The 13,271-nt window shown below is 30.3% G+C and overlaps 1 protein-coding gene and 1 long non-coding RNA gene across 2 annotated transcripts; both read right to left on the bottom strand.

Moving 5' to 3' along the window:
* Positions 1-6,306: 6,306 nt before the first annotated feature.
* LOC139824094 (uncharacterized) lies at positions 6,307-8,721 on the bottom strand. The gene is made up of 6 exons (XM_071796592.1): positions 8,560-8,721; positions 8,394-8,483; positions 8,036-8,247; positions 7,636-7,795; positions 7,205-7,304; positions 6,307-6,868 (listed from the first exon to the last, which is right to left on the bottom strand). Exons 1-6 carry the CDS (start codon positions 8,570-8,572, stop codon positions 6,811-6,813), a joined length of 633 nt encoding a protein of 210 aa, XP_071652693.1. The 5' UTR covers positions 8,573-8,721; the 3' UTR covers positions 6,307-6,810.
* Positions 8,722-8,765: 44 nt separating this feature from the next.
* Positions 8,766-12,013, bottom strand: LOC139824095 (uncharacterized). Its single transcript, XR_011735005.1, has 2 exons — positions 11,975-12,013; positions 8,766-9,189 (listed from the first exon to the last, which is right to left on the bottom strand). It is a non-coding gene; the product is annotated as an uncharacterized lncRNA (long non-coding RNA).
* Between the last annotated feature and the right edge of the window lie 1,258 nt (positions 12,014-13,271).

Raw genomic sequence — 13,271 nt, 5'->3', positions numbered from 1 at the left:
ACAATGTTATATAAACTATTAAAAATGTATTAAGATACATAAAAGATACGATTGACTTAAATCTAGTGTATAAGAGAGATGATCGTAGTGATGTAGAAGGCTTTGTGGACAGCGATTGGGGAGGTAGTCCACAGGATAGAAAATCTACGACAGGTTATTGTTTTAAAGCATTCAATTGTACGGTAATATGGTCGTCAAAGAAGCAACTGTCAGTTGCATTATCAACTACAGAGTCAGAATATACAGCTCTACTCAAGGAATCGTTATCGGAGTTCGGTATTATTGTCGATTGTATAACTTTATACGAAGATAATCAGTCAGCCATTAAGATCGCACATAATCCTGCAAATAGGAGAGTCAAGCATTTAGATATTAAACATTACTTTATAAAGGAAAAGTTAGATGCGGGTATTATCAATATTAAATATGTATGTACTAGTGAACAGATAGGCGATATATTTACAAAACCGAAGATAATCAGTCAGCCATTAAGATCGCACATAATCCTGCAAATAGGAGAGTCAAGCATTTAGATATTAAACATTACTTTATAAAGGAAAAGTTAGATGCGGGTATTATCAATATTAAATATGTATGTACTAGTGAACAGATAGGCGATATATTTACACAACCACTGGGAGGTAACTTGTTTAAAAGTTTAGAGATAAGATCCTTAATACAGAATAGTGAGAGAACATAGTAAGTAGTATGGTAGATTAAGATAATTACTATGTGTTAAATGATTGTAAAAGAGTCAGTTTATTTTTTGTTGTTTGTGTTTTATGAAATAATCCATTGAGAGGGAGTGTGAAGAAAGGCAATGAATTATCGGTGCAAGAGTGCAGTTATTTTAGTAAGATTAGTTACACCGCTGGAGAAGTTGGCAGTATTGTTGCCGATCTCCCTTATGCTTGTAATCGATGAGTTTCGGAACGCGATCAGTCTCTCTGTCTCGCGCCATTCCAGATGGAACGTGTGTTTATTTTATTCTCTGTACTAATAAAGATTCGTACAATTATACCACTGCGTACTGGTTTATTTCGGTTAAACCTAACAAGTTTATAGTAAGTGTCGTTTAGACACATGAGCAATGATAAGAAATAGCTATTGTTTACGCAAAATATTACGTTTTTAAATATCGGCTTGCGAAATAAGTTGAGAAAACTAAAAGTCTCCGATACAAAATCATTGCAAATTGTTATTGTTAGTGAAATAGCTGTGATTCTAATATTGCAAGTTCTCTAAAATTTGTTTTCCTTATAGATCTTTAAATGTATAGATGTTTAAATGTAACTGATTTCCAGGTATAAAACACGCATTTATGTCCATGTTCTTATGCGCATGTTTTTTTGCCTAATAACATTTTATTGGTAATGTAAATATGTAAAGATGCTCTAGCTATTATTTGTGTTAAATATGCCATATATGTATATCAAACAGTTAAGGGGATGCTGGAGCCGTCTGTTTTACCGGCATTTTTTGTCGGCACGTAGCGTCGTATTAATTTGACAGAATTAAAAATCCTTCTCCAGAATTGCAGTACATACATTAATGATTCGGGGGAACTCTGATTTTATATAGAAAACGAGAAAAAATTACGGAAGTACAGATTTCCTTATCCTACTTTTATCCCAATATGACGTCTCGAGTTGCGGCGAGCTGTCAGCTCGTCACAACCGGAAATAAGTTGGCGCTGCAAGTTCATATTTTTTAATGAACTATAGCTCAAACGATTGCTCCCTAATTGCTCCCTCAGAATCAACAATTGCTCCCCTTTTAAAATTATTATTTTTTGAAATATTTAATAAAAATAAAAAATTTCCAATTTTTATTGAAAAACATATTTATAATAATTCTATGCAACTAAATCCGGCATAGAACGATTGCTCCTTCATTGCTCCTTATTGCTCCATCATAATTTTAATGATTTATTGCATTTTTATTGAAAAAATAACAAATTAATCATTTCACAAGGCCGCCTATTGTAACTATGGCTCGGCAGCGCATGCGCATGCTACCATAACTATGCGCATGCGCGATGGTATCTGTTAGAGCTTTTACGGATACCATAGCGCATGCGCGTATGGCTTCTGCTTTCTGCTCATGGCTCCTGCAATTTTATGTGCTTCCATCTTAACTATTTCTCGCTTCGCTCTATTGGGATTTTTAATCGCTCCATTCGTATAATTAATTTTGTATGATATTTTAGCAGAGAACTGTTTATTTTCTTGGAAAAATACATTTCTCACAGTCTTCTGCAAGTATATCCAACATAAAACGATTGCTCCTTAAAGCCCCTTGCACAATGCCAGGCAATAGGAACAGGGAATAGAAATCAGAAATCATGTATAAATGCAGAATAAACAGTGACACAGGCAATAGACACAGAGTTTCCGTCACGTTGGAAATTCTGTGCCTATTGCCTATTGCCAACCAATCATAGCATTTGAATTTTTTAGGTTGTAATTAACGATTTTTTGGTTATTTCCTGTTCCTATTGCCTGTTGCCTGGGCCCGTATTCCGTTCCTGCCTACCGACAACTGTCGGTTCGATAAGTGTCGTTGCGCAGGTTTTTCATATCGTGTAAAAGCTGCGCAACGACACCGACAATTGTCGGTAAGCGGATTTTAGCGGAACAGAATACGGCCCCTGGCATTGTGCAAGGGGCTTAATTGCCCACCTGTCAGCATTGTGCATGAGCCCTTATTGACGTTAGGCTTAGTTTCCACGCGTCGCGTCATCTGTCGTTAAAGCCTCTTGCACAATGCCAAGCAACAGGCAATAGGAACAGGGAATAGAAATCAGAAATCATGTATAAATGCAGAATAAACAGTGACACAATCAATAGACACAGAAGTTTCAGTCACGTTGGAAATTCTGTGCCTATTGCCTGTTGCCAACCAATTATAGCATTCAAACTTTTTAGGTTGTAATTAACGATTTTTTTAGTTATTTCCTGTTCCTATTGCCTGTTGTCTGGCATTGTGCAAGGGGCTTAACCAATCTAAACATCCCATTACAAATAATGTAATAAAATAAGATGTTTTGATTGGTCGCGACGGATAACGCGATGCGTGACGCGCTCAGTGGAAACTCGGCCTAAGGCTGAGTTTCCACTGAGCGCGTCGCATCGCGTTAGGCCCGGTCTACAATGGATGTCGGAAGTCGGAGTCGTAAGAAATTGACCAATCACAATCTATTATTCTCCTTGCGGTCGAAAAATAATGAATGGTCAATTGATTGGTCAATTTCTTACGACTCCGACTTCCGACATCCATTGTAGACCGGGCCTATCCGTCGCGACCAATCAAAACATCCCATTTTGATCCCGTCACAAGTAATGTAATAAAATGGGATGTGTTGATTGGTTAACTTGTGATGACGCGACGCGTGACACGTAGAGAGCCTCGTAGGGAGAGAGTGGCGAACTCGTCACGTGACCCCCTTTCCTCTGATTGGTCGCGGGCGTTAAAGCTCCTTGTGACGTAAAGAAGAGGTTAAAGCAGGTTAATGTTTACAAACTGTTACAAACTAAGGTTCCGTCGCGTTACAGCAATCGAGTCTCCGTAAGTGATACGTTATTATTAATACTGAAATTAATACTGAATACGAAAAATTTGCCCTCTTCGATTTTATATACATGAAATAAATTCAGTTTTCAGTGTTTCCTGCATATTAAAATGCCTGGCAGGTGCAGTGCTCCAAGATGCACAAATTCAAATAAAGAAGGATTTTGTTTAACAACATTTACTCAAGATCCTAAATTAAGACAAGAGTGGATCGATGCTGCTGGAATTCCGGATTGGAACCCTCCAAAATCAGCTGTACTATGTGAAGTTACAAAAGAAAGAAATAGAGAAGAGAACTTCTTACAAATCTATAAGGCAATGCAAGTAAAGTTAAAAAATGTTGTACAGGAAAGTGAAGTTTTAAGGGGAAGAGTTCATTGTTTACAAGATGATTTAATGCATATTAAGTCATTTGGATCTCACATATAACGCACTAATTCTTGATGATGTTTGTTAATTCTAAAGGAGAGTAATAATCGACGCTGACTGGCAATAGCAATATATAAATTTATTATATCTCTGTGAGATATATAATAAATTTATATATTGCCAGTCAGCGTCGATTATTACTCTCCTTTTGATTTATTCACTGGCAAAGAAAAGGTTTATTCTTTTTGGTTTGTTAATTCTGTATATATATTTCAATTATATAAGTTTCGTCTGAAAGAGATAACAGAATTCGATCTTGTACTTTTAATACTGATAATAATATTTGTACTATAAATACATATTTGTGCTATAAATGCATATTTGTACTATAAAAACATATTAAAGAATAAGTTATTATTCTTTAAATATTTGTTTCTTTTACACCAAAACATTGTTCTTTATAAAGGAAAAGTTTTCTTCTCTTTCTTAAAATAAATTTTGTATTGTACAAAAATTACATGTTGAACATACAAAATTTCATGTAAGAGATATGTATTTTAATAATTAATATAGGACGTTATATATTATAATATTCTTATGTTGCTTTTGCCATTCCATGAACAAATAATAAATACATAGAGTCTATTAACAATTATTATTATATAATATTTATAGTTATTAGGCTTAAATGTAAGAGATTACAATAATAGTCAATCAAATAATGAGTTTAGAAAGTTCTGGAAGTTAATAGTAATGGAGTATCGACGATATCATTAATTTCATCAAGATTTCAGAAATAAAACCTTAAATCTATGCATCATATTTTCAACATTAAACTGTTAATAAAATATGTTATAACAGAATATGTAATAAAATAATTTTTAACAAGGAAATGTTATTTTATTTTTAGTCATGAAAAGTTTCATTTTTAGTCATAAAAGATTAGTTATAAACATTAGTCATGAAAAATATAAAACATTTTTCTTTTACACTTACTTTTTAGTATAAAACATTTATTTATAATACATATTTGTAATAAATTCGTAACGTTTTATTTTATAGAAAAATACATATTAGATTATATATCTCTTTATACATTATACAACATATATTATATAACATGTATTATAAAGATATATATTAGAACGACAACACATATATAGCCACATCTATAAAAAAAAATCCTGAAATAACGAATTACATATAATATGGCCTTTAATATAATAACTACTTAGAACAAATAAAAGATATTGCTAGCAAAGAAAAATATTAATGAGATCATTTGTCATTTTAAATATTAATTTTAACATCATATATGATAAAATAATATCACATAAAATAACATCATATATGATAAAAAATTATATCACAAAACTATAATACTTTCGTTTAAATATTACATTAGAATAAGCTAAACAATATCACAAGACAACTGTAATACTAGAATAATACTTTTGTTTACATCTATATAAGAATAAACTTGCTTTTCATTTTAATATCTTCGTGCATATTTTTTTTGTTTAAACCTGTCAGCTAATAATCCTGCTCCATTGTCTTACTTGCAAAAGCTGATGATATTTTCTCTGAATCTTCTGTAATACTTAAAGGAACTGACAGTTGTTTTAGACGCATTGACACAAATCGGGATATTAATTTTTGTTTAATATCATGGCAAGTGCTTAAAGGAAGATGTTTCAAAGCAGTATTAAAATGGGATATAAATTTGTTATTCAGAGATTTGCCTAAGAGTAATAATCTAGACTGAATTTCTGCAAGAGGTTTCTCTTTATAGATCCATCACACTTGCAAAAGAAACTTGGTATGATATTCTTTTTAATAAATTTCTTGTTGCCCACGCAGTATAACGCTGACGGACGAAAATGAACCTACCCATACGGCACAGAAGTATTGCAGCAATGTTGCAGAAATATTTCTTTGCAAGATTGCAACATTGCAGAAATGTTGCAAAATGTTGCTGCAACGTTGCTGCAGTATTGCAGCAACGGTAAAATGTCCGCTTGTAAGAATATTGCAGTACAATATTGCAGCAATATTGCAATACAATATTGCAGCAATTTTGTAACAATATTGTAACAATATTGAAATGTAATGTACATATTCTAATGCTTTATAATGACAATAATAATTGGTATTTTATATCTGGCCATAGATTTCCGGAAATCACACAAAATAGATGTGATATCTCATAATAGGGAACTTTCCTCTACAAATTTTTTGAAGATTAATTTCACATGCAAAAGAGATCTATTTCAGAAAAAATAACATAATAATTATATATATATTATATACATATATTTATATTTATTTATATACAAGTGAGTTACATGAGATAAAAAATATGCAACATATATTTATATTAATATATTGCAATAAAAAAAAAACAAAGAAAATTACATAATAACTGTATATACGAAATTTATATACGTTTTAATATATAACGCATTAGTATATTTTATATATATTAAGCCTACTAGAGCACACCATGCTTTTTTACCTGCTGGATTGCTGGCTCGTACCTGTGCTACGCGTCCTGATTGGTTTTTATTGGTTTTTACAATCATAAGAGCCAATCAGGACGCGTAGCACAAGCGCGAGCAAGCAATCCAGCAGGTAAAAAAGCATCGTATGCTCTAGACTTTAATCTGTGTATATTATATATATATACACATATATACGTGTTACACATATATAATCACTTTTTTATAAACCTAATGAAAACAAAAGTTCACTTAAATTGCACTTATATACTTTCAAAATACATGTAAGAACAAAAAATACATTTGAAAACGTAACTTTTTTCTATATTAATTTTCTTCTATAATCTATATGATGTGTAATAAAATATTTGTATTATTTTTTGGTAATGTCGTCCTCTTCTAATGCTTTTCCTTTTTCTTCCTGATTATGTCTAAAACATTAATAGAAAACTTAAAATTATAAATTTGATTTCAAATCATATCAATAATTATATTATATTTTAATTTAACATATATATGTTTTATGTTTTTTTGTCAAAATGTGAGAAATTATAACTAAATTCTAAAAATTTTATAAGAAAATATTCAGATAATATACAGAATTTTTCAGCATATTAAACAGAAAAAGTAACATCCGTTTGTTCAGGCTTAGTGTCGATGACAGTCCAATTAAGTACAATCTAATTTAATTAATATCAAATCAAGTAATCTGATTAATTATTTGTAAGCAATCATGACGTTCCTAACAAAGAAAATGTTATACATACTTTTCTCTTTGAACTCTTACAGTAGCTTGAGAAAGCCATTTTGATGTGTATTCTGCAATGTCATTGTCTGTCAGTCCATTATATTTTACACGAACAGCTTCTGTAATGCACATACACAAGTGTTTTTTAATACAAATTGTAAATATTTTCTGATAAATATATATGTATGTTTTATACATATTATGTGTATGCTTTAGACAAATCTTAAAGGGATTTCTAATGGACCCTACATGGACCAACTAATGGCGTTTTCGATTTGCTACTCGACCCGACTCGGGTCGCATCAATGGACGTGGAATACATACATAAATATGTATGTATTCCACGTCAATGATGCTAGAGTCCTGTATACATGATGCGACCCGAGTCGGTTTGAGTCGCAAATCGAAAAGACCATAAGTTAATCCAAAATTATATTAAAAAGATCTTACGTATGATCATTTTAGAAAAATTTAAATCTTTAAAGCTACGCTTATTTCTTTTTCCTGTCCAGCTAAAATTTTGGGCTAAAGTATCTGTCATTACTTTTTTCATAATATTTTGTATCATGGCATGTGCATCAACTCGACCAACAAGTTTAAAAACGTTAAGCTAAAAGAAATAAACAATATTAAAAATAATATTAAATTAATACAGATTTTGTTTAATAATTAATGACTTTTAAATAAATTTAGCTTTCTTTATTTTAACAATATGTAACAGAAATATGTTATTCATGAATTAATGATAAGAAATGTAATCAAAGATAACATTACATTGTTATATTACTCTATAGAAAAAGCATTAACATCTATAATAATATAATAAAAATAAGAAATCTTTATCACATACAACTGTATCCCTAAATTTGATTTCCTGTAATTGGTCTTCAAAGGATATTAACTCAGTAACTGTAGAAATCGGGAAATGGATATCGCATTCTTGGCTATCAAAATCATGACAGGAAAATTGAATTTTCTCTTCTAGCATATTAAATCTGTTTTCCATAATGTCTAATTTATACGATATTGAGTTCAATTTTCTTATAATCAGTTTCTTGAACTCTGGAACAAATATATATTATCTAATTACTGCTACTATTTAGTGCTAAGTATCATACAATAATTATACATATACTTTTTAAGTACAGGACCTTTTAGTAAAAAAAAAAGTAAAAAATATAACAATAATTAATTTTTATAATAAATACCATCATAAGTATAATTCTCGGCATTTTCAGAAAAATCTTGCATATGAAGGTTTGTTTTATTCGCAGCAATTTGCTTCTTGTTATTTTTATCTAAGCAGTAAGAAATTATTAATGATTTTTGTCGTAATAAGTGTCATAGTATTTTTAAATTTTAATTATAACTTACCATTACTGTTCATAGGATTAATAACATTTTTGTCATGTAAATATTTGTAATATTTTGTGTAGGCTTCTCAATGTCTTTATCAATTGATAGAAAATTTTTTTTGTCAGGAAAAGGAGGCAGTATTTTACTTTGTCTTATATTTAGTTTATTTTCTTTATTCTTTAAACAGATGTCTTCTTCTTCTGAAGAAGAAGAAGATGGTGATATTTGTCTCTTAGCTTTCTTACGTCTTTGCTGTTTTTTTTGTTCAGTTAAACTATTTGATGACATCCCAGTGTCATCTATATTTGACGTGTCTTGCGCTACACTTAATTTTTCTAAACTTTGCTCATTAAATATCTAAATCATTAAAAACAAAAAAAATTATACAACAATTACATATATTAAATGATAATTTATATAAATAAAATTCTCTTACTTGCTCCAAAAATTCTTTTAATTGGTAACTCCTCCCAATCAGACCTTTCTCGAGGCATCTCTCTTGCTATTATAGCCTTGTTAATACGGTATTTAGTTTTCATATGTTTAAGCCATATACATGATAATTTATCAGTATTGTACCATACTGAGGGTATAATTTGTAGCCCATCATGAAATTCCGCAATGATAAATTGATATTTATCCATTTTTCTATGATAAAATATTCCGTGATACATATCATGTGTAGTTTACATTATTGAAAAAAAATTATCTAACATACATAATCTAACATACATACATCTAATAATCTAACATACATAATTATATTGTATGATTAAGAGGAAATATTGCAAATGTATTTGAATGATTTCCGAAAGGAATTTTCCATGCTTTACCTAATAAATCTGTAATTGGCCATGAAAATATGCTATTATTATTTACTGTCATTACTTTTATATTAAAATCACTGGATTTGTATGGTAATTCATATGCATCTTTTATGTACTTAAGTTTCTTACCAATAAAAAAAAAATCTTTATTTCTTTGCACTACATTTAAAATTAATACATATTGACCGCTTTTCAAAAGCAACAATTATTATTACGACCTTTACAATTGATATTGAACTTTCCATTTGACATCATCAAATATTGCGATTGAATATTATAATTATCTGGTACTGGACCATTGTTATGTAAATATTTATATGAATTTAATGTTTTATTATTAATATTTGACAGAAAAGAATTACAATTTTCAATTTTATTATACCTTTTATATAGGTTGCAGCGGTTTTTCATGTTTACGTAATTTTTTTTTTTATCGACATCATGTAGTTTTTAAAGCGGAAAGCACTAAAATTATCTAACGAACCATATGTTCTTACGTCGGAACATAAATGTAATAAGTTATGTATGTTATGCGACATGTACTGCGTACCATATAACAAATGACATGACAAAATGATTAAGTAACGATTCAGCAAAATTTATTAATTCCTCATTCAAATTTGGACGTATAAGAATTGTAACAGCTATGTGTAGTGTGAGAAAATGAAGATATGTCTTGCTTTAATACATGCCTTAATACAATGGGTCCTGTGTATAATAAAAAATTTCGAAACTCTACTGCTTTCCATTGCTTGATATCTTTTAACGATCTGGGTTTTCTAACGAAATCGTTCGGTGTTGTATTTTTCAGCAAAATTAACAAATGTGATATTTTATTAATGGATCTGATACTTAAGCGTACATAAAGTGGACCATTTATCCAAAGAAGGATTATTTTTTTGACAACGCCTAAAGGTATAAGATGCATATAATCTAGTGGTGTGTTACTTATAGGCAAAAATCCAGGAATATTGTTTAATATAGAATACCCACTCTGAAAATCTTGATAAGCATTAGCGGAAAATAGTTCATCTTTTCTAAAAGGATATAATGTTTTTCTATATGGAAAGCAAACTCTACCATTTACATATTTCCCTTTAATTACACATTTTGTACAGCTGTAAAAACCGGTATGGCCTTTTATACACAACACAAAAGATTTGGCGGGTGCATAACAAATTAAAGCAAACAATCTAATTTTGATTATGTTTTCATTATAGATATAACCATTATTAATAAAATTAATTAAATCGTCGACTAAGGGTTGCAGGAAAACATTAGAATCTGTGGGTTTTTTGTAACCAAAATATGCACCAGCAAGATATACTGTCTTATTTACAGTATTTGAACACAAAATGGGCCATAATGACGCTTGAGAAGATTTTGCTAACGGCAAACCATCAATATTAATTAGTAAATTAACATATGTATTATTATTTTTTAATAGCATTTTCTGAATAATATCATTCAAACCGAAATGAAAATATTCTCCTTCACATATTTTTGAAATATGGGTTTGTCTTGGAGTTTTTAATAGTGTTCGTGCGTCTGTAGGTAGATTATGTGAAGTATATTGCTTAAAAATTGTTAACAATGCATTACAAGCTGTGCGAGAAATATTGTGTGATACAGCCTATGTAGCTAATGCTTTATTTAATTCATTATCATTATTAGCATTTTGTCTATGTATTTCATTTATAACAGAGTTATCATTGTCATTATCATTATCATTATCATTATCATTATCATTATCATTATCATTATCATTATCATTATCATTATCAATATCATTATCATTATTATTATCATTATCATTATTAAGATCTTTTGTAGATGTAACTTTGACATGTATATCAATCATATCATTAACACTGTTTGTATTACATGAAGAAACTTCTTCATCAATGATTTTACGCAATTCTACATTTGAAGTCTGTTTAGAAGAAGTATTAATAGTATGCCATTCTAAAATTTCTCTAGAAGATCCTGCAATATCTATATCTGTTTGATTTGCAATAATCCGTCTATCATGACGTTTTGAAACAAGTTTTCTTTTACGTTTTATGTTATTCATATTTCTTACAATAAGTAAACATTACACAAATGTATTGAAAAATATTTAAGGAAACATTTTCAAGAAAATATTTTCAAGAAAGTAAAATATAAATGTACGTATTTAAATAAACGTATCTAAAATAAAATAATAAAATTAAAGTATGTAATTGAGTACATATAGGGTGAAAGAAAAGTATGGAAACCCTGACAAATCTAAAAAAATATAAGTTTTACAGAAAATACGTGTTTTGGATAAAAGTTGTACGGTCTGAAGGGAGACACATAACGGTAAAATTTATTTAAAAAAAAAACAATGTTAGTCATATAGAGGTTATCGTAATTTTTTTTAAATGAAATTAGTGTGCATCTAAGAAAGTATTAAAAGAAAAGTGTAGAAAAAAATATTGACATACATTTATAAAAACCTAATTAATATTTGTAAAAATATGATATAAAAAATATGATTATAGAATTATAGAATAAATATAAGAAATAATATATAGAAGAAATATATAGAAGACTCAAACATATAGAAGAAAATCAAAATTTACCTCTGCGCGAGAGAGAGAGAGAGAGAGAGAGAGAGAGAGAGAGATCGTTAGACGTGGCGGAATCGTTATTACATCGATTCCCCGCAGTCGGAATCAATGTGCGGACTTGATCACGTATCGCCGTGTGCAAAACGTACGATTGACGTCGTATTTTATGGCACGCGCGATAGACCGGGTCTCCTGCTACTACTGCTGCTACCGCTGCTGCTGCTGTCTATCTGGAACGACCCAATAGCAAGCAGCCAATTAGCGTTTATTTCGAACAGCGAGATGCTGCGGATCGCGAAAAGATTGGCGATGACTTTCTGAGTATGCCGGTCGTAAGAATAAAAGACCGTTTTAGTTCGATGATCTTATACTTCTCACTAAGATCTTCAATTCAAGGTTATATATAGGTTAGGTTAGATTAAATTTATATCGTTATAGTTATGCCATAACCAAATTTTGTTGGAAATGTAATAATGCCATTTTATTCTTTTCCTTGCTTTTTATTACACTCCTTATATATACTTACCTCTATTTTCCCAAAAATGTACAGCTACTGACACGTGTGCGCGATAGAGCTTCAAGGGCAACAGGCCGGCGCAAGGTTGCGCTTTCGTCTCACAGGAGTCACACGTACGCGGACACACTCACGATACACTCATATACGTATACACATATACGTACACGTCCCCAGCCTGCAATCTCTCCTCCCGTGCTCTCCTCCTTTTCAAGCCATCGGGTATCTTTGTGATTGCAATGCCATCTATAGGTATCTACAGGTACCATTACCGGCCCTCGGTTTTTGTCGCATGTCCGATACATACAGTTCGGCCTCCTTGGGCCAATATCACAGTCTCCGATTAACGTGATCCTCTGATTAAACTCACTCTTCGTCTCTTTCTAGGGAGACAGTTAGAAAGAAATGCAGAGAAGACATATTATATATATATGAATATAATAATTAATTAAATTAATAATTCGGAATTATATTATAATTAATAATTAATATTAATAAAATTTATAAAACTACATATATTATTAATAAAACTTATTTGTGTTTCATAATATAATAATTAAAATTTTAAGCTTGATAAATCATAATAAAAAATATCCAAATGCGTACACAAATTAATATTTTTACATATTTGGCAGTTTATTTTTACAATTTTGCTGCAACATTATTACCGCATTCTTGCAGCAATGTTATTTCAGCAATGTTATTTCTGCAATGTTGCTAAAATATTGCATTGCAATATGCAAGATTGCAATGTGTTGCTGCAATGTTGCTGCAGAGTCTTGTGCCGTATGGGGT

Source organism: Temnothorax longispinosus, unplaced genomic scaffold (assembly GCF_030848805.1).
Source record: "Temnothorax longispinosus isolate EJ_2023e unplaced genomic scaffold, Tlon_JGU_v1 HiC_scaffold_265, whole genome shotgun sequence".
Lineage (NCBI taxonomy): Eukaryota > Metazoa > Arthropoda > Insecta > Hymenoptera > Formicidae > Temnothorax > Temnothorax longispinosus.
The sequence above is the reverse complement of the archived record's forward strand: the minus strand, read 5'-3'. Positions and strand labels throughout refer to the sequence as shown.